Source organism: Podarcis melisellensis (assembly GCF_964234715.1).
Source record: "Podarcis melisellensis genome assembly, chromosome: 8".
In the NCBI taxonomy this organism is placed as follows: Eukaryota; Metazoa; Chordata; class Lepidosauria; order Squamata; family Lacertidae; genus Podarcis; species Podarcis melisellensis.
Genome location: NC_138540.1, coordinates 5,891,656 through 5,913,815, shown reverse-complemented (window position 1 = coordinate 5,913,815; position 22,160 = coordinate 5,891,656). Strand labels below are relative to the sequence as shown.

Below are 22,160 nucleotides of genomic sequence, written 5' to 3'. Positions count from 1 at the left end.
ATACTCCTGCCCCGTCCTCCCTGACCATTGGCCATGCTGGAAGGGAACTGCAGTGTCTGGAGAGCACCATACTGGCTCTCCCTGTTGTAAATGGTCCCATAAATATCCCCACCAGTGGCAAGTGTCAATCCTGGCCCTGCCAAGCCCCCAGCTCCTGGTGGAGTACAGGGTCATGTTTAAGGTGCTGGTTTTGACCTTTAAAGCCCTATGCGGCCTAGGACCCACATACCTACGGGACCGCCTCTCCTGATATGCCCTGTGGAGGACCTTAAAGTCCACAAATGACAACATTTTGGAGGTCACAAGGTGGTTAGATTGGTCTCAGCTAGGGCCAGGGCCTTTTCAGTACTGGCCCCGACTTGGTGGAACGCTCTGTCACAAGAGACTACGGCCCTGCAGGACTTGACATCTTTCCGCAGAGCCTGCAAGACAGAGCTGTTCCGCCTGGCCTTTGGTTTGGACTCAGTCTGACCATTATGTTTCCCTCCCCTTATGGTTTTGACTTTTAAAATGAGGCCTCATTTTAACCTGTATTTTAAATTGTTTTAATTTTTTTTTTCTTATTATGTTTTTACTGAAATTTTATTGGTGTTAGCCGCCCTGAGCCCGGCTCTGGCCAGGGAGGACAGGGTATAAATAAATTATTATTATTATTATTATTATTATTATTATTATTATTATTATTTATTATTTATTATCCTGCTGGGCTTTTTGCTGTTGAGGCAAGGTGCACCTCAACAAACTAGCCTTTCAGAGGTGTTGAATTACAAGTTCCTAATGCTTTGCACAGGCCTTGTTTTTCAAAAGCATGGCAGGCGGGAGAAAAGAGGAGTCCATTCTTTCCGAGGTGCTGAGTTCATGCAGCTCCCCTGGATTTCTGCTGAACACTGCGGAAGCATTTGAGCTGTCAAGCTCTCTTTTTCTGCGATTGTGAAATGGCTAGAGGCAATGCTTTTAGGGCAGTTACGGTTTCCTAGTTAAGTGCTACCACTTGAGACTGGAGTGTGAGGCTGCCTTGCATGACTTAAATGTTGCTCCATAGCTCAGTAAATAAAGCAATCCCTTGCACACGAAGAGCTAGCTTTTCAGGGTCCTTGGCTAGCCTGTTCCCTGACGTGTTCATTTTCTGCAAGCAGGGAGTGCTTCTTGTGTTGCGCAGCAATCCTTGCTGTGAGCTCTGATGAGGCACAGCCCAGGTGGGCTGCCTTGGGGAGAACATGGCTGGTGTCACCTGCTGCTCTGAGTAGGTCTACAGGTGGATGCTCAGCTCTGTTCACCAACCTCACCATGGCAAGTGCTTTCTACCAGCTTTTCCTGGTTCGGCAACTATGGCCGTTCCTGGACAAGGATAGCCTGATCATTGCGGTCCATGTGTTGATAACTTCGAGGATCGATTGATGCAATGTGCTCCAAGTGGGGCTGCCCTTGGTTCTTGTTTGAAAGCTCCAGGTGGTGCAGAATGTGGTGGCCAAGTTGCTGATCGGAGCTTCTGGCTGAGAACATGTGGCGCTCTTGTTGAAGCATCTGCACTGGCTGCTCATCTTCTGTTGAGCCAGGTTCATGGTCCTTGCAGTCATTTACAAAGCCCTGAACAGCTTGAGTCCAGGGCACCTGAGGGATCTCCTCATATCACAGCTCAATCACAGATCATCTGCAGGAGCGTTGTTCATTGTTCCCAGAGTCGGTGAGGCTCCTTTCACAGCAAGAGAGGGAGCCTTAAGCCAGTGTTACCGTCCCTGTCCTGTGGAACACTCTGCAACTAGAGATTCAGCAGGCGCCTTTTCTGCCAACTTCTAAATGCCTGCTGAAAATCTTCCTATTTAATCAGGCCTATGCTGGCAGTTCAGGAGCGAATCTTTCCACAGGGGTTTATTGATGCCTGTTTTAAACTTTTTTAATGGGTTTTATTGCACAGTTTTGTTTTATTGTTGTAAACCACATTGATGTAGGTTTTATGACATGGTGGTAATTTTTTTTTTTTTAAATTAATAATAATACATAAATGATCTGGCCAGGGTGATGAGTACCATCCTGCCTTTTTCTCTTTGGCTTTGCTGCCATTTAGAGGCTCCTCCTGTAGCAAACATCTGTATCCACCTCCGAACTTGGGCTGTAGGTTTTAGCGTTGCCTTAAGGGTAAAGGAACCCCTGACCGTTAGGCCCAGTTGTGGCCAACTCTGGGGTTGCGGCGCTCATCTCGCTTTATTGGCTGAGGGAGCCAGCGTACAGCTTCCGGGTCATGTGGCCAGCATGACTAAGCTGCTTCTGGCGAATCAGAGCAGCGCACGGAAACGCCGTTTACCTTCCGGCTGGAACAGTACCTATTTATCTACTTGCACTGGCATGCTTTCAAACTGCTAGGTTGGCAGGAGCAGGGACCAAGCAACAGGAGCTCACCCCATTTCAGGGATTCGAACTGCTGACCTTCTGATCGGCAAGCCCTAGGCTCTGTGGTTTAACCCACAGCGCCACCCTCATCCCTTTAGCTTTGCCTTACTGGGGTTTAACTCGGAGGAAGCATGATATGTTTCTCCCGAGTCTCTCTATCTTTCTCTCTCTCTCATTGCCTGCAATAGGATTTCACTTATTTTGACCTGCATGTGGCTTTTAGTTCTTCAATGCTGTATTCACCTCCATCTGCAAGAAAGGAGCTCTTCCAGGCGCTGATGGTCTGCAGCAGGAGTGGCAAATGAATGAGGCGCCTCAGAGGTTTCTGAGTTCCATCTTGCATCTGTCCCAGACAGAAAAGTCAGGGGGTGAAGGGAGTTGAGGCCTCCCTCTCTCTCAACACTTGAACTCGCGGACAACCAACGAAACTGAACACTGGAAGATTCAGGAGAGATGAAAGGAAGCCGTTTCTGCAGTGCATAGTTAAACTATGAGACTTTCCCCTGCAGGAGGCAGTGATGGGTACCAACTTGGTGTTAGGATATAGTTCCGTTCCACCTTAAAAGGGTACAGGCATGACTGTTGTGTGTCACATGCCTGTTTACTTCCAGCACAGATCTGCTGGGAACTTCCGTTTGTATATAGCTTTTGTGTTGCTGCTGTTTTGCTGGAGACGAAGGGAAGCAGACATGTTTTCCTCCTTGCCTGAACTGTGCTGAATAAAATGTTATACATTATGCTTACACATTTCTCTGTCCGCCTCTTCTGCTGTGAGAAGATTTACACACACTACTGACAGAGTGTGCACGGGTCTCTAAACGTATCTGAGGCTTGTGTCGCTGATTGATGTTTTCCAAGGGAGACCGGTGATCGTCTGGCTGCCGGCCGGTGGCTGGAGCCAGCTGGGGACCTGCCTCCCGGGCAGTATCCCAACATTTGGATGGCTTTACTAGAGGATTGGACAAATTCAAGGAGGAGGAGCAGGCTATCGATGGCTACTAGCCACAATAGTGATGGTCTGCCTTCACGGTCAGAGGCAGCAATGCTTTGGAATACCAGCTGCTGGAAACCGCAGGAGGGAAGAGTTGCTCTTATGTTTGGTACCTGCTTGCTGGCTTCATATAAGAGGCATCTGTTGGCCACAGTGAGAACAGGATGCTGGACTAGATGGGCCATTGGCCTGATCCAACAACCTCTTCTTAAGTTCTTATGTAGTCCTGCATCATCTGGAGGGCCAAAGGTTAGCCACCCCGGTCTACTAGCATAGTAGTGATTCTCAGGTCAGCTCTGCTCAGCTCTGAACTCACTTCGAAATTTTGGATTTCATGAGGGTTACTGTGGTGAATCAGGCTTGAGTCACCTGTTTGTAGTTTCTCGTGGAACGTCGGAATAGAGAAACAGCGCTGTGCCAGACCGTTGGTCTATCCATCTCTGCAAATTCTCTCCATCTTTCCCTCCCTCCAGGTGATGAGGATGATGAGCTGATCTTTCACCAAGCTGCTTCTCTTTCTCTCCCCGTAGGCTGCTGGTGAAAGCACAACTGTTTGCGCGCATGATTTTAATAACAAATCACCATAATTCAAATTCTCTGGATTGATAATATTGACATTCCTCCTGGGTCCAATCAGAGGGGGGGGGGGTTGTGCGTGTGTGGGATTATAATGCTTCGTGTTTGTGCATTGACCCAGTTGTGTAAGAATTGCCAGGAGCAACGGAGCCATTTTCATCCCGGCGCGTGAGAGCAGGAGGTGGTTGCCATAGAAACTTCTGGGATGGACCAGAGCACAGCACATCAGAAAGCAGCCAGCTTGGTTCCCTGATCATCTGCTTGAGCCAGTGATGTGCAGAGGGACAGCTGTGATTTGCATGGTGATGGAAAGGTTGGCAATTAGCAAGCCCCTCCACTTCCGAATTTTTACTCCTCCCACCCACCTCTCCCCAGTCCTATATTAAGCACAGCTCTGAGTAATTAGCAACAGCTTTCTAAGTCAAGAAATCAATCCTGACATCTCTTGTTTGGGTTTGTGATTCTTCTTTATTCAGTTCCATTTTCCCCACCCACTGTTGATTTTATGTATCTATATCTTATATCTCCCACCTGTCCCCCCAAGGTGGTATACACAAATTAAATCAACACAGATGCCATGCATACTGCAATTCTGAATAATCCTTTTTAGAGAGGAGGGGAGGGGGAGGTGGGGATGAGCCCATGAAACCAAGGAGCCCCCCCCAAAAAAAACCACCTTGGGAACCGCTGGCTTAAACTGTGGTTTACGTGACATGCAAACTGGACCAGTGTTTGTCCTTTGCTTTCAGTTGTGAAGTTTTTTTGGATTGCTCCTTTTTATGTCAGCACAAATTTATATTTTGGGGGATGGAATGTTCCTTTGGATTCTTTTAAGCAGAAAGCAGTAGTTTCTGACATTCGGGTTGGATGGAATACAATTCCTGCTTTGGGGTGTCTGGGTCCTAAAGGCACCAGATGGCGGGCGTAGGGTGCTTTTGTGCCTGTGTGGGGTGGAGCAAATTTATCTTTCCGCGGTCGGTCAGTGGCGTAGCGTGGGTTGTCAGCACCCGGGGCAAGGCAAGTATTTTGTGCCCCCTAACCCATGGATTTTAGAGTGAGTGAGCCAGGTAGGGGCAGAGAGCTGCGAGTGCGAGTGCGCCTCCCCCCAGATGTTGCGCCCGGTGCGGCCAGCACCCGCTGCACCCCCCAAGCTACGCCACTGCGGTCGGTTCGGAAACGACTTCTTTTTGCAGCCAAGACATTGGATAGTGGGAACTTGGCTGTCCTTGTCCATTCTAGATAGAATACCTTAGAAGATGGTGACCTCTCCTTTCTTGAAGGATTTTAAGCAGAGGTTTGGGTGGCCACAAGGGATTCTTTAGCTGGGCTGCCTGCAATGTCAGGGATTGGATGAGATGGCACTTGGGGTCCATTCCAATTTTACTTACCTAATAATAATAATAATAATACTAAAAATAAATTTTATTTATACCCCGTCCTCCCCAGCCACACCCAGGCTCAGGGTGGCTAACACCAGTAAAATTACAGTAAAATCATAATAGGGGGTGGAAAAACCAATTTAAAATACAGGTTAAAATGCAATTTAAAATGCAGCCTCATTTTAATAGTAGCCCATAAATCAAGACCATAAGGGGAGGGAAACATAAAGGTCAGACTGAGTCCAAACCAAAGGCCAGGCGGAACAGCTCCGTCTTGCAGGCCCTGCGGAAAGATGTCAAGTCCCGCAGGGCCCTAGTCTCTTGTGACAGAGCGTTCCACCAGATCGGGGCCAGTACTGAAAAGGCCCTGGCCCTAGTTGAGGCCAATCTAACCACCTTGCGACCTGGGACCTCCAAAATGTTGTCATTTGTGGACCTTAAGGTCGTCCGCGGGGCATACCAGGAGATATGATTATGGCTGCTGTTGCAATTCACTCATGGCTTGAGGCCATCTTTGCACTTTGGGAAGCCGGTACAATGACTGCTTCCGTTGCTGATACGAAGGAGTACTGTGGCTTCTAAATGAGTACATAATATACAGTGCCAATGCCAGCATATATATTATATCTCATTTTCTGTTGATGTTATCAATTTCCTACCTGGCAAGGGCCTCCTGAGGTAAATGCATTCACGTAATAATGCAGTTTAAACCTTGCTGGAAGGAAGAGGGGCTGATTCCTCCCTCCCTCTGGTCCTGATCTCCTCTCAGCATTTGAGTTGGTGCTGAGGTCTTGTACATTTGCATGCACCCATCTCGCTCTGGGACGGGCCCCTTTGCTTCCTCCTTCCCATGACTTGCTTTAACCTAAACAAGGTTTGAAGAGGGTCATTGCAGCAATCACACAGGATCCCCAGACGTTTATTGATCCCTGTGCCACCACTGTGCTCGCTTTCCTGCTGCCACCAACCAGTTACTCTCTGGTAAAACACTGAGTCTACTCAGTTCTTAAAAGTGAACCAAAAAACCCACCATTTACAGTGGTACCTCGGGTTACATAGGCTTCAGGTTACAGACTCAGCAATAGAAAATGTCCTTTCAGACTGCATCATGGTGTGGGACGCTGGTTTGACATCAACTGATAGGAAGTGCCCACAGAGGGGGGTGAATACAGCACAAGATATTATGGGCTGTCCTGTGAATCCGCTGGACAACATCGCGGATGAACGTTGCCTCAGGAGAGTGAGGAAAATTCTCAGGGATGATTCATAGCCTGGCCAGCATTTTCTTGATCTCCTGCCCTCATGCAGAAGATATAGAAGCAGGATTAGTCGCACCAACAGGGTAAAGAACAGCTTCTATCCGTGGACTGTTAGGCTGCTGAATGAAAAGATAACAACAGGGCAACTGACTTTTGGGTTTGGTGGGTGTGCGTCAGTAAACGAGGGGATTTAAGACTAAGAGAGCTGAGTGGGGGGTGCTTGTGTAATCTTACCGTATACAAGTTTTACAATAAAGTATTTAAATTTCAATAACAGCCATCGCATGTGTGCAGATGGAAGTCCTTCACCCTGACCCCCCTTGCTTCTTTGCATTAAACCTTTGCCTCTCTCGTCCTGCAGGAATCAGAGTTTGAGAGCAAGCTGGATGGAGAAACGGCGTCAGACAGCGAGTGCAAATCGGAGATTGCCCAAGCAGTGCCGGTGGATGACACCCCAGAGGTCCTCAACAGGGCTCTCTCCAACCTGTCCTCCAGGTAAACGTTGGTGTCAAAACACACTTGGATGTTTTGCAGCAAAGCCCACTTTTTATTTATTTATACACTGCTTGATATTGGAAAAAACCACAAATCTCAGCATGGTTTACAAAGAAAGGCAACATAATAAAAGGATCAATAAGAAGAATCAGTCATGATTTAAGACATTCAAAAACTTAAATTTGCAGTGGGCTGAAAACAGGTTAAAAGTCACATCAGCTTCCTTTGTATGTGGGTAGGCTTGTCGGAACAAAAAATGCATTTATCAGCCATCAGAAAGAGTACAGCCAAGGCTCCTGCCTGGTATCAATAGGCAGGGAGTTCCAAAGTGTAGGTGCTGCCACATTAAAAGATTAAAGTTCTTACAAATGTGGAACAGGCGTCATGGGGCGCCTGTGGGACTGCCAGTTCCGTAGACTGGTCAAGTGGAGGAGAGTGACCTCGCAAGCATTTCTCCCTCCCAAAGGGAGACCTGAAAGGATGCTTTATCGAATAGTTGTGGTGTCATAGCTCTGCTGAGGAGCGGGTGCCAAAATGGCAGTGGCCTGTATGCAGCTACGACTCCCCACCCCACCAACGTCCCCATATTTTATTTCAGAAATCCTACAGACGTGTTATGAGCGGCTGGGCCCCCCACAGACATATAGGAAGCTGCCTAATACAGAGTCGGACCATTGGTCCATCTTGCTGAGTATTGCCAACACTGACTGGCAGCTGCTCTCCAGGGTTTCCAGCAGCCATCTCTCCCAACCTTGCCTGGAGGTGCAACTGGGGTTTGGCCAGGGGCCTTCTGTTTGCAAGGCAGAAGCTGTGTCACTGAGCTCTGGCCCTCCCTCAACAAATACTGCTTGGTGCCAAGTCCCATCAAGGCTGATCCAAGATGCTTTGGGGGTGCCGGAGGCAAGACATTGATGTGGCACCTCTCTGCCCACCCCCTGCCCCGCCTACTAAGGAGCAGGGGGCATAATCTGCCTGGGCTCTCCATTGCTCATGGCTTGTGTCTACAGAAGAGGTGTATCCATGCGACGATCACCTCCAGGCTTGATCATTGAAATACTTTATTGTCCCTTGTACAACTTGTATACAGTGAGATTACACGAGCACCGCCCCCCCCTCAGTTCTCTAGTCTTAATTCCTCTCGTTTACTGATGCACACCCACCAAACCCGAAAGTCAGTTGTCCTGTTGTTATCTTTTCATTCAGCAGCCTAGCAGCCCACGGATAGAAGCTGTTCTTTACCCTGTTGGTGTGACTAATCCTGCTTCTATATCTTCTGCCTGAGGGCAGGAGATCAAGAAAGTGCCTTCCAGGCTGTGAATCATCCCTGAGAATTTTCTTCACTCTCCTGAGGCAACGTTCTTCCACTATTTCATCCAGCAGATTCACAGAACAGCCCATAATATCTTGTGCTGTATTCACCACCCTCTGTAGGCACTTCCTATCAGATGATGTCAAACCAGCATACCACACCGTGATGCAGTATGATTATTGTAACTCACTCTACGTGGGGCTGCCCTTGAGACTGACCCAGAAACTCCACTGGGTGCAAAATGCCGCGGCGGGACTCCTTACGGGGTCCTTGCTACAGGACCACATTCACCCGGTGCTATACCAGCTGCACTGGCTCCCGGTGGAGTGCAGGATCAGATCCTGGTTTTAACCTTTAAAGCTCTATACGGCCTAGGACCTTCGTACCTACGGGACCGCCTCTCCTGGTATGCCCTTACGGTCTACAAATAATGACACCTTGGAGATCCCGGGCCATAGGGAAGTTAGGCTGGCCTCAACCAGAGCCAGGGCTTTTTCGGCTGTGGCCCCGATCTGGTGGAACGCTCTGTCGCAAGAGACTAGGGCCCTGCGGGACATCTTTCCGCAGGACCTGCAAGACGGAGCTGTTCCACCAGGCCTTTGGCCAAGGCACATCCTGACCCCTTCCTTTGGTAATCCTCACAGAACTCTAGCCCAATGGTTGCCATTAATTTGATTTTGAATTGATTTTAGAATGAATGGATTTTAGAATGCTGTGTTACTTTTATTGTTGTTAGCCGCTCTGAGCCCGGCTTTGGCTGGGGAGGGCGGGATATAAATAAAATTATGATCTAGATCAAGGGAAGTAATAGTGCCACTGTATTCTGCTCTGGTCAGACCTCACCTGGAGTACTGTGTCCAGTTCTGGGCACCACAGTTCAAGAAGGACACTGACAAACTGGAACGTGTCCAGAGGAGGGCAACCAAAATGGTCAAAGGCCTGGAAACGATGCCTTATGAGGAACGGCTAAGGGAGCTGGGCATGTTTAGCCTGGAGAAGAGGAGGTTAAGGGGTGATATGATAGCCATGTTCAAATATATAGAAGGATGTCACATAGAGGAGGGAGAAAGGTTGTTTTCTGCTGCTCCAGAGCAGCGGACACGGAGCAATGGATCCAAACTACAAGAAAGAAGATTCCACCTAAACATTAGGAAGAACTTTCTGACAGTAAGAGCTGTTCGACAGTGGAATTTGCTGCCAAGGAGTGTGGTGGAGTCTCCTTCTTTGGAGGTCTTTAAGCAGAGGCTTGACAACCATGTCAGGAGTGCTCTGATGGTGTTTCCTGCTTGGCAGGGGGTTGGACTCGATGGCCCTTGTGGTCTCTTCCAACTCTATGATTCTATATTATTTATGTTATTATTATTATTATCCAGGGGGACGGGCCTCTTCCTGCATGAGCCTGCCTGTGCCCCCGGGGTGTCAACAGATGCTGTTCTCCATCGGCCACTTCACTCTGGAGTGCAGAGGTTGGCTGTGATGGAGAGGGCCTGGAGTGGTTTGCCTGGCGCCTTCTGTGATGGCCCCTCTCTGCCAAGAAAACCTCTTTTTTGTTGTTCTTCTCTTAGGCCTGCTCTCATTAGCCTCATGCAAGACTGATCTTGACATTTGGCACGGCTTCTGCAGTGGCTCATATGCTTTTAATGAAAACTATTTAAGAGAGTTTTATTACTCTGAGCGGGATTATGTGATGAATTTAGTTCTCCATATAATTAGGCGCATTTCCTCCCCCCGTGATATTTTTATTGCATTGTATAAGTTTACAAAGCTAAAAATGAAAGCATGATAGCATCCGTATACAGGATGTTTCTTGTCTATTATTATTATTATTATTATTCCATATTGTTTTCATTTTCAGCTTTGCAAACTTACAGAATCGATACAGGAATACTTAGCTGGGTGAATTTGAGAGAAGCCATGTTTTGCTTTTGCTGATTTGGAGTTTACTTTGTAGCGTTTCCGTTGTATTATTTCTTTGTCATCATCATCGTAAGCTTTATTGCACTAGCCAAAGGCCATGGCATCATTCACAAAGGGAACAAAGAGAGAAGCAACAATAAGCATAAAAACCATAAGAACAGGCACTGCAGATACAAAGAACGACAATCACTTCTCCCAAAAATTATTTGTTGCATACGATAGAATAGCAAGGGGTTCTCAGGTAGAATGTGCCAGGTTAAATGTCCAAGTCACCTTTGCAATTGACCGCTATTTTATCTAGTTCTTTTCTCCTGATCTTCTTAGCTGCCAACGCATATAGTGCTACTTTATAAGTTACGAAGTCATCAGTATCACTCAGCAGCCATTTCACTCTTTCCGCCCTGTTCAAGTGTGTTCTATTCGTGAGCAGGCGTTTTATAAATCGGTCTCTTGGTTCTATATATAGCGGGCATTGCAATAAATAGTGGTGCAGGTCCTCTACGCAAGGTTGCCCACAGAGCCTCTCCTTGTACTGTACTTTGCCGTGCCGACCATCCACCACCATCGATTGGAATCGTAATTCTGTGAAAGCGATTCTTAGTACGGCAAGTGGGGGCTTTGTCAAATAACTAGCTCGGATGTGCTCCGTTTTGATAAGTTTATTTCTTTGTCATTCCTCATTTGTGCTAAACTTTTTTTTGTACACTGCCCAGAGGGCCGAGTTATGGAACAATGGCCAAACAGTAATAATTAGTCATGACCTTAAATGATTTGGAGCATGTTGGTCCTCATTTGCACGAGTGATACTCCTGGATTGCAGGGGTTTCCCCCCGGCCAATACTTGCTAGATGGAGGCTGTCGCTGAGCTGGGGTCTTCCTCCCCAGGGCTCAGTTGTTGTTATTTACAGCGGTACCTCGGGTTAAGTACTTAATTCGTTCTGGAGGTCCGTTCTTAACCTGAAACTGTTCTTAACCTGAAGCACCACTTTAGCTAATGGGGCCTCCTGCTGCCGCCGTGCCGCCAAAGCACGATTTCTGTTCTCATCCTGAAGCAAAGTTCTTAACCTGAAGGACTATTTCTGGGATAGCGGAGTCTGTAACCTGAAGCGTATGTAACTTGAGGTACCACTGTATTTACTATTCGGCCTTCACCCTAAGGTCCCAGTGTGGGTTGCAGCATTAAAAAACAATACGAAAAGCAATCTAAAGCAACTTACAGTCAGAAAAATAAAAACATGCACCTCAGCTGCCAAAAGCCAGGGGGGAGAGGTGCATCTTCAACATCCTCCAAAAGCTGTACAGTGAAGGTGCCAGGAACACCTCTCTGGGCAGGGAGTGGCATAGCTTAGGGCATGGGTAGGCAAACTAAGGCCCAGGGGGGCGGATCTGGCCCAATTGCCTTCTAAATCCAGCCCGCAGACAGTCTAGGAATCAGTGTGTTTTTACATGAGTAGAATGTGTGCTTTTATTTAAAATGCATCTCTGGGTTATTTGTGGGGCATAGGAATTGGTTCATCTCCCCCCCCCCTTCAAAATATAGTCCAGCTCCCCACAAGGTCTGAGGGACAGTGGACTGGCCCCCTGCTGAAAAAGTTGGCTGCCCCCTGGCTAGGGCATGGGTAGGCAACCTAAGGCCCGGGGCCGGATCCGGCCCAATCACCTTCTAAATCTGGCCCATGGACGATCCATGAATCAGCGTTTTTTTACATGAGTAGAATGTGTGCTTTTATTTAAAATGCATCTCTGGGTTATTTGTGGGGCATAGGAACTCGTTCACCCCCCCCATAAAATATAGTCCGGCCCCCCAAAAGGTCTGAGGGACAGTGGACTGGCCCCCTGCTGAAAAAGTTTGCTGACCCCTGGCTTAGGGGCTGCCACAGTGAAGGCCTTTTCCTAGGCTGCCACCACCCCCAAACCTCAGGGTGAAGGAATTATCAGGAGGGTCTTCTCTGCTGATCTCAGCACCCAAGAGGGGTCTGCAAGGAGGGAGGTGGTCTTTCTGCTTCACTCCCATTATTCCGACCTTATTGGGGGCCATGTGTGCTTCCCAGTGGCATAGCATGGGGGGTGCAGAGGGGGCCGGCCGCACCGGGCTCAACATCTGGGGGTTAGGGTTAGGGGGCGCAAATCCACGGGTTAGGGGGTGCAAATTACTTGCCTTGCCCCGGGTGCTGACAACCCATGCTACGCCACTGGCAACATCTGGGGGTTAGGGTTAGGGGGCACAAATCCACAGGTTAGGGGGCACAAATTACTTGCCTTGCCCCGGGTGCTGACAACCCACGCTACGCCACTGGTTCTTCCTTCCCCTTCCCACTCCACTCCACCCTCCTGATTGAGCTGCTTGGGGCTTTGGACTGGGGCTTTCCTGGAGACCAGGAACCTGGTGCAGTTTTGGTACGAGCCTGCAGTACTTTTTATAAAGTTTCCTTTACGACGTACTTAAGAGGATTTTCCTTCCACCTTTCGAAACGTTGCAAGGCAGCTCACAGCAAAAACCACAACAGCAGCAAAAACACACACGCCCAGCTGTAACATTAAGAAACACGAAAAGCAGCCAGTACGGTTTGAAATGAGGCAGCAGATAAAAGCCACTTAAAAGGTGCACTTTGAAGCTAGCATTGCAAGGAAATTAAAATGCGAAAGTGTTATTATTGTGTTCCTGTACGTCAGTTAGATAGTTTAAAATGGAGAGGATCAGAAGCGGCTGTGGAAAAAGCTAGAGGCAGCAGAAGAAAATGGTTGCACAAGTGAGAATTTTGTTGTGACACCTCCTTGTTCACCACCCAAGCAGACCAACAGGGTATCCTGTGTCTGGGATGAGAAGTTTGCATATGGAGATGAGCATTTAAGAACACAAGAACCTAAGCAGAGGCTGCTGGATCAAACCAGTGGCCCATCTAGTCCAGCACCCTGTTCTCACAGAGGAGGCCAACCGGGCGTCTCTTCTGGGAAACCTGCAAACAGGATTTGAGCACATGAGCTTCCCTCCTGCAGTTTTACAATCCGTACATTTTGTATACGTCAACTGATACACACACAAACCCTCGGGTTCATTATATTCAGGGTTGTTAGATCAGGGGTCAGCAAACTTTTTCAGCAGGGGGCCAGTCCACTGTCCCTCAGACCTTGTGGGGGGCCGGACTATATTTTGGAGGGGAAAAAAGAATGAATTCTTATGCCTCACAAATAACTCAGAGATGCATTTTAAATAAAAGGACACATTCTACTCATGTAAAAACACTGATTCCTGGACCATCCGTGGGCTGGATTGAGAAGGCAATTGGGCCAGATCCGGCCCCCCTGGGCCTTAGTTTGCCTTAGTTTGTGGCGGGCCAGATTTAGAAGGTGATTGGGCCGGATCCAGCCCCCGGGCCTTAGTTTGCCTACCCATGCCCAAAGCCATGGGTCAGCAAACTTTTTCAGCAGGGGGGCAGTCCACTGTCCTTCAAACCTTGGGCCAGACTATATTTTGAAAAATAAATAAATGAACAAATTCCTTTGCCCCACAAATAACTCAGAGATGCATTTTAAATAGAAGGACACATTCTACTCATGTAAAAACACGCTGATTCCCAGACCATTTGCGGACCAGATTTAAAAGGCGATTGGTCCAGATCCGGCCCCCGGGCCTTAGTTTGCCTACCCATGTGTTAGACCCTCCCTTGAAGAGGCATTTTCCAATTCCCCCTAGGACTGTCCAGCTCTGTTTGCCTTGACCAGCCTGGAAAGAGCACTGGCAATGTCCACAGGTGGTCCATCTCAGCTTTCCAGTGATGTCAGCCTGTTTTGAAGGAGGCTGTTGGGGGACGGACGGACTCCAGGTGTCAGAAATATGAATTGTTGCAGGCATGATACATTTGGAGGGGGATGCTTCCTCAGGGACACCACAGGGCGATGTAGTGGTTAGAGTGTCTGCCTAGGGCCTGAGAGACCAGGGTTCAAATCCCCACTGAGCCATGAAGCTCCCTGGGTGACCTTGGGCCTCTCACTGCCTCTCAGTCTAACCTACCTTGCAGGGTTGTTGTGGGGATTAAATGGAGAGGAGGAAAACCACGTACGCCACCTCGAGCTCCTTGGAGGAGAGGCGGGGTAAAAATGCAATAAAGAAATAATACATAGGAAGGGGTATAAAAAGGTAAAGGTACCCCTGACCGTTAGGTCCAGTTGCGAACAACTCTGGGGTTGCGGTGCTCATCTCGATTTATTGGCCGAGGGAGCCAGCGTACAGCTTCCGGGTCATGGGCCAGCATGACTAAGCCGCTTCTGGCGAACCAGAGCAGCGCACGGAAATGCCGTTTACCTTCCCGCCAGAGTGGTACCTATTTATCTACTTGCACTTTGATGTGCTTTCGAACTGCCAGGTGGGCAGGAGCAGGGACTGAGCAACGGGAGCTCAACCGTCACGGGGATTCGAACCGCCGACCTTCTGATCGGCAAGTCCTAGGCTTGGTGGTTTAGGCCACAGCACCACCCTCATCCCAGGAAAGGGTATAGTGAGCCCAAAACGCGATGAAGAATAATGTTACATTTTCATCATCTCATTCCAAAGGAATGCCACACAAAAATTACGAAGTTGCTTCTCACATACAGTGGTACCTCGGGTTACAGACGCTTCAGGTTACAGACTCCGCTAACCCAGAAATAGTACCTCGGGTTAAGAACTTTGTTTCAGGGTGAGAACAGAAACCGTGCGGCGGCAGCAGTGGGAGGCCCTATTAGCTAAAGTGGTGCTTCAGGTTAAGAACAGTTTCAGGTTAAGAACGGACCTCTGGAACGAATTACCGTATTTTTTGCTCTATAAGGCTCACTTTTTCCCTTCTAAAAAGTAAGGGGGAATGTGTGTGCGTCTTATGGAGTGAATGCAGGCTGCGCAGCTATCCCAGAAGCCAGAACAGCTGCTTTCACTGCGCAGCGATCCCTTTTGCTGTTCTGGCTTCTGAGATTCAGAATATTTTTTTTCCTGATTTCCTCATCCAAAAATTAGGTGCGTCTTGTGGTCTGGTGTGTCTTACAGAGCGAAAAATACAGTAAGTTGTTAACCCAAGGTACCACTGTACTGTATATGGAAAGTCACCAAGGGAATGAAAAATGTATAGACCTATATCAAGAAAAACACAAACCTACACACAAAAAGGACACCTTAAAAAAAGAAGAATTTTTGGGGTGGGAGGTGTCTGCCAGTGGCACTGTTTATTCTCTATCTGCTATCGTTGGCTCCTAGCCACAATGGCTCTGCTGTGTCTCCACAGAGGCAGCAAGGCTTCTGAATACCAGTTGCCTGAAACCACAGAAGGGCTGCTTTTGTGCCTGGATTCCTGCTTGTGGGTCTGGGGCATCTGTGAGGACAGGATGCTTAGCAAAGTGGGCAACTGGCCTGATCCAGGAGACTCTACTTATTGTATTTTTCGCTCTATAAGACGCGCCAGACAACAAGACCCACCTAGTTTTTGGAGGAGGAAAACAAGAAAAATAATAATTCTGGATTCCAGAAGCCAGAACAGCAAGAGAGATCTGGCTCCTGGGATAGCCCGCGAAGCCTCCGCAGGGCAGCGGGATGAAGGCTTTTCTACGAGGGAGAAGGGACTGCCTGCCTCGTCAGTCCCTTCTCCCTTCTTGGGCACACACATTTCCGCTTACTTTTTAGGAGGGAAAAAGTGTGTCTTATGGAGCGAAAAATACGGTGCATTCTTATGTTGCGCTGCCCTCGGGTTGTGTTTCAGTCTTGCATCTGTTGCTGGCTGTGTGTGTGTGTGTGTTTCACAACGGCACCTTCTGCACATAGCTGCCAACGTTTCCCTTTTCTTAAGGGAAATTCCCCTATTCCGAATAGGATTCCTCGCAAGAAAAGGGAAGAGTTGACAGCTATGCTTCTGCAAGCCTCCGTTTCTCTGGCAGTGTCTGGAGGGTGACCTTCTGCCAAGAGACCCCCAAGGGAGAACGGACGGGGGCCGTGTTCTCTCAGGAAGCAGCCTGGTGCCAGAAATAGCAGTTGCCTTTCGCCCTTGCTAAGAATGTGCCAAAACTTTGAAAGCCATCAGGGAGCGGATCTTCCAATTCTGCAAAGAGTAAATTTCCACAGCGGGGCTTCTGTTTCTTCCCCTGCAAGCTCTCTCATAGACTCAAACAGGGTGGATTTGATTCAAATCAAATCAATTTAAATCAGTAGTCAGTAAGACTTGATTTAAATCATTATTATTTTTTTACAGAAAGGTTCAACCTTGCAGGCATTCTCTTAATATTTACAACCAGATGAAAGTTTCATTTTTGGAATAAAAAATTTTCAGAGTAGTTTTTACATCTATTATCAAAAATTACTGCTTTGTTATACTATCAGAAATACATAGATAATAATGAAATGATTGTTTATATTTGGACAACTTTTCTACTGTACTTTGTTGGAAGGAGAAAAATAATCTCCTTAATAATAATTTAAACAATTTATTTAACTAAAACAATAACGTTATAGCATATGTATCCATGTTTGTTAACCAATGTAGTTAAATGATTTTAAAAAAAAAAAACTTAGACTGAGCTTTAGCGCAGATGAAAAACTTTAAACAAATCCTTATTTCCTGATGGATAGCCTTTTGACTACAGTGGTACCTCGGGTTAAGAACTTAATTCGTTCCGGAGGTCTGTACTTAACCTGAAACTGTTCTTAACCTGAAGCACCACTTTAGCTAATGGGGCCTCCTGCTGCCGCCGCGCCGCCGGAGCATGATTTCTGTTCTTATCCTGAAGCATTATTTGGGGGTTAGCGGAGTGTATAACCTGAAGTGTATACGTAACCTGAAGTATATGTAACCTGAGGTACCACTATATAATGTAACTTAAATAGAAAATTATCTTTAGAAAGATTTTTCCTCCAAAAACATTTCATTTTAAAAATCTGATTTAAATTTTTTTTAAAAAACTGTTTGTTTTTTTTAATCATTGTTTTTTTATCCACCCGGGACTCAAACGGTTGTTAAGTTGGAGAGATACCAATCTGGTCCACCCCCCTACAATGTAGGAGTCACAGCCAAGGAATCCCTGACCTCTTTTGATGCTTTCCTTCCTCTGCAGATGGAAGAACTGGTGGGTGAGAGGGATCCTGACTCTGGCGATGATCGTCTTTTTCTTCATCATCATCTACCTGGGACCCATGGTCTTGATGGTGATCGTAAGTCTTTGCCGTCTTTCTGGAAGCTGATCTTTTCCCGATGGAGGCCTCGGGGTTCGGTAATGGCCTCCTCTTGCCAGAAGGCAGGGCTGGATTCCACCTCCTCGCGAGTTTAAAAGGCCGTGGGGAAAGAGGAATGCTTTTGTCCGGAGCCCAAAACTATGTACTAAAGGAATCCGTCAACAAATTTGGGATGTGGAACTGCAATGCCACGTGAGCGAGATGAATAAACACCCAGCAATAAAAGATAACGGGAGAGGATTTACTCCAGCAAATTATTTGTCAAAATTACAGATACCCAAATACAGACGATCATTTACCCTCGCTAGATTCAACGTGCTGCCATCTGCCTTATTGCAGGGCAGATTCGAGGGTAAAGCATATGTGGAACGAGTCTGCCCCTGCGGCTTGATGGAGGTAGAACCTGTCTCTCATGTCTTGTTATGCTGCCGTTTCTTCGGGGATAGACGCTCGGTATTTATCACTCCTGTTATACAAAATCTCCAAATGGGTCTGAACTTCAATTTCTAAAACTCCTGGTAGAGGACAAGTATCTAGACATCACGCTAAGGGGGGCCAAAATCTGTGCGACTGCCATAAAACTTAGGGAACAAGCTGTACTACCAAAATGATTAAGGTTTTAAATGATAATTTTAGATTATATTTTAGTGATCAAGATTTAATATATTTTTTTAAACTGCCGATATATCTGAATTGTCTCCCAATTGCAATCCAGTGTATTCCTGTTGTGTTTTATGATTTTCCTGATATTGTAAGTGAGCCGGAACTGGTCTGTGACCATAATAATAAAATTCTATTCTATGTACTGAAGGCTCCAGGCAGGCCTCTGTGGGGAGATAATTCCACAAGCAGAGAGCCATCCACTGAGCTCCTTGGAGAACAGCATGGGATATAAGTGTAATATATAAATACAAAAAAATAAATGCAAGAATGCTTATTGTTCTCTTGAAGTGGCCTGGAAATTTATCATGCCCCCCTGCTGTCTGTCTGTCTGTCTGCAAAAGCATATTTAGGGGAGCATGACTGGTTTGGTCGCACTGGGCGCAGAGTCTCAGGGGCACCACAACTATGATAATAATAATAATAATAATTTATTATTTATTATTTATACCCCGCCCATCTGGCTGAGTTTCCCCAGCCACTCTGGGCGGCTCCCAATCAGTGTTAAAAACAGTACAGCATGATGTAGAATAGAAGTTGTGAGTGCCAAATTTTGGTGTCGTACAGGGCACTTAGGAAATTTGAGACCCCAAAGACCACTGCTGCTGTCTGTCTGTCTCTCAGGTGATGTGCGTGCAGATCAAGTGCTTCCAGGAGATCATCACCATCGGTTACAACGTTTATCACTCCTACGAGCTGCCCTGGTTCAGAACCCTAAGTTGGTAAGTGGAATCAGAGTTTGTGCTATCTGAGTTAAGCTCTAGAAGAAGTCTGGTTTCCTTGTTTTCCATGAGGATATCTCTACGCAGCTCTATTCTTCTAAACAGCTCAAGGTGGCTGCTGATGTTAACATTTTCCTTTATGACTGTTACCCAACAGTGCGGGGCAATGTATCATACCATATAGAAAGCAAACAGTAAACAATAAGGAAAAGGAACCAATATAAATCAAGGCTCCTGTGTTTTCCAACACCAGGATTCGATTTGTAGCTTGATCAGCTCATTCAACCGGTTGAGGAAGACTTTCCCAATTTGGTTGACGTATTTCTCATGAAAGAAGCCTTAGCAGCCTCTCTGAAAAGATGCCATATATTCTTTCAGGTACTTCCTGCTCTGTGTGAACTACTTCTTTTATGGGGAAACCGTGACGGATTATTTCTTCACTTTGGTCCAGAGGGAGGAGCCCTTGAGGATCCTCAGCAAATATCACCGCTTCATTTCCTTTGCCCTCTACTTAACAGGTAAGCGGGACTCTGGTCTCACATTCGGGACTTAATGGCACTTGAAGTGGGTTCTTCAAGGATTCCTGGAGGCAGGCAGCAATATGGAGACACGGTGTCCTTTTCTCATTGGGTGCCATGTTTTGATAGAAGCACAGTCTAGCCCAATCGCCCACTTGGTCTGAGGCCACCACTGTGATTGGCCAGGATGTTCTGAAGTGGAGGAACATTGGCTTCTCATTTAATTAATTTCTCTATTTCTCAGGCTTCTGCATGTTTGTTCTGAGCCTCGTCAAAAAGCACTATCGACTCCAATTCTACATGGTAAGAGAGATTTTCTCTTTTCAGAGTTAATAGCTTGTGAAGGGAGAGAGAGAGACAGAGAGAGAGAGATGAAAAGGAGCAGGCTGTTCTTATCTTGCCTTTGATGCCCTCCAGATGTTTTGACTACAACTCCCACAAGCCCTTACCAGCGTGGCCATTGGAGGGTACCAGCTTGAAGAAAGCTTTTTTCTTTTTTTTTGCATTCCTTACAACACTTTACATATTTCCTTTACATGTTCCTACAACTTTACATGTTCCTGTGTGAACAACGGATTGAAGAACGGGGAGGCCCACAACTCCTGCCAGTCTTAAAAGTTTATTTTGCAATAGCCTAAATCATCTTAAGAGGGGCATGGGTGGCGCTGTGGGTTAAACCACAGAGCCTAGGACTTGCTGATCAGAAGGTTGGGGGTTCAAATCCCCGCGAGTTGATCTCCCGTTGCTCGGTTCCTGCTCCTGCCAACCTAGCAGTTCGAAAGCACGTGCAAGTAGATAAATAGGTACCGCTCCAGTGGGAAGGTAAACGGCGTTTCCATGTGTTGCTCTGGTTTGCCAGAAGTGGCTTAGTCATGCTGGCCACAAGACCCGGAAGCTGTACGCCGGCTCCCTCGGCCAATAAATCGAGATGAGAGCCACAACCCCAGAGTCGTCAGGGGTCCCTTTACCTTTAAATCTTCTTAAACACCTGAAAATGTATGCTAATACACAAATGGATTCAGCATGAATTAATTAAACATGAGTGTCCAGGTAAACTCAGGCTTGAAGATGACCATCCCAGTGCCCAAATTATGGATGTAGTCCATGCCTCGGTAATTTCGGGGCTGGATTACTGCAACGTGCTCTTCGTGGGGCTTCCCTTGGGTCTTGTTTGAAAGCTCCAGGTGATGCAGAATGCAGTGGATACGCTGCTGATCACAGCTTCTGGCCAATAACATGTGGGACCCTGGTTGAAGCATCTGTGCTGGCTGCCCATCTACTACTGAGCCAGGTTCACAGTTCTTGTATTAATCTACAAAGCCTGGAACAACTTAGGCCCAGACTACCTCAGGAACCTTCTCAACCCTCATATCCTAGCTTGATGACCAAGATCATTGCTGGTCATTCCCAGAGTTGGTGAGGCTCATTTGACAACAGCAAGGAACTGACCTTTAGTGTCACCGGCCTAGTCCTGTGGAACTCTCTGCCACTAGAGATACAGCAGGCACCTCCTGTGCCAACTTTTGAACGCCCGCAGAAAACATTTCTATTCTGCCAGGCCTTTGTAGGCAATTAAGAAACCCTGCAATGGGTTTATTGGTGTCTGTTTTAAATTCTTAAATGATTTTTATTAAACAGTTTTGTATTTTTATTGCCGTACAGTGGTACCTCGGTTTAAGAACAGTCCGGTTTAAGAACGATTTGGTTTACAAACTCCGCAAAACTGGAAAGCGTGTCTTGGTTTGAGAACTTTACCTCAGTGTAAGGACAGAATCCGAATGGTGGAAGGGCACCGGCAGCGGGAGGCCTCATTAGGGAAAGCACGCCTCGGTTTAAGAACGGGTTTGGTTTAAGAACGGGCTTCCAGAATGGATTAAGTTCGTAAACCGAGGTACCACTGTAAACTATGTTGTTTTTTTTAATGCCACAGAGCCACACACATGTTTTTATAACTAGATTAATAATACACAACGTATAAGGTTGTGAAGGGGCAGCAAATGTTCCCACTTCTATTACTGTGGCTTTGGCCAGGCCAACCCTTCAGCACCGCCATCTGCCGACCCCCGGGCACAACCAAAGGCTCAGGCCATGGCTGTGAGAAGCTAAAGGAAAGACCCTCCCTGGGCCTCTGCTGGAGAGGAAGGGGCTATGGACAGGGGCGCCGACTTATAAAAAATATTGGGGGGGCGGGGCCCATACCGACTTATGAAAAAATATTGGGGGGGCCCAAGACCTCCAAACCACTGCTGCTGGGGCAACGAAAGGGGCGAGCCCCGGGCTGCCCCGACCTTAAGTGAACCTGTGAGGGCCCGCCCTTTGCGGCAGCCGATTGGCTGCCGCCGTGGGCGGTGAATATTAATGAGCTAGGGGGAATCCCTGCTTCTCGCGGGGCTGACGCCAGCCCCGCGAGATTGTTGATGGGTTGGGAGCCCGCAACCCCACCCCCTCTCTAGATCGGGAGTGGCTTTGTTTTAACTCATTACTGAATGTATTTTAAAAGGTAACTATCGTCAAACAAGGAAAATAAAAAATACCAACATAATTTTGTGATTTTACAAAGCATAATATAACTAATAATTTTCTTAAATTATTGGGGGGCAGAGCCCCCCAAACGAATTTTTGAGGGGGCTCGGGCCCCCTCAGGCCCCATGGAGTCGGCGCCTATGGCTATGGAGTGCTTTGCCCGTGTCTCAGATTGTGTGGGAGGATTCAGTGGGCAGAGCCAACGTTGCTCTGGGGGTGACCGCCCAGATGTTGCTG

General features: G+C 47.3%; 1 protein-coding gene across 1 annotated transcript in view; it reads left to right on the top strand.

The window, feature by feature from the left end:
* The window catches only part of CDS2 (CDP-diacylglycerol synthase 2), a 43,143-nt gene that overhangs the window by 8,983 nt on the left and 12,000 nt on the right, over positions 1–22,160 (top strand). The window contains exons 2-6 of the mRNA XM_081922561.1: positions 6,955–7,088; positions 17,383–17,479; positions 18,785–18,882; positions 19,261–19,400; positions 19,645–19,703. Of these exons, the coding sequence (XP_081778687.1) occupies positions 6,955–7,088; positions 17,383–17,479; positions 18,785–18,882; positions 19,261–19,400; positions 19,645–19,703 (528 nt within the window). The remainder of the gene's footprint in view (positions 1–6,954; positions 7,089–17,382; positions 17,480–18,784; positions 18,883–19,260; positions 19,401–19,644; positions 19,704–22,160) is intronic.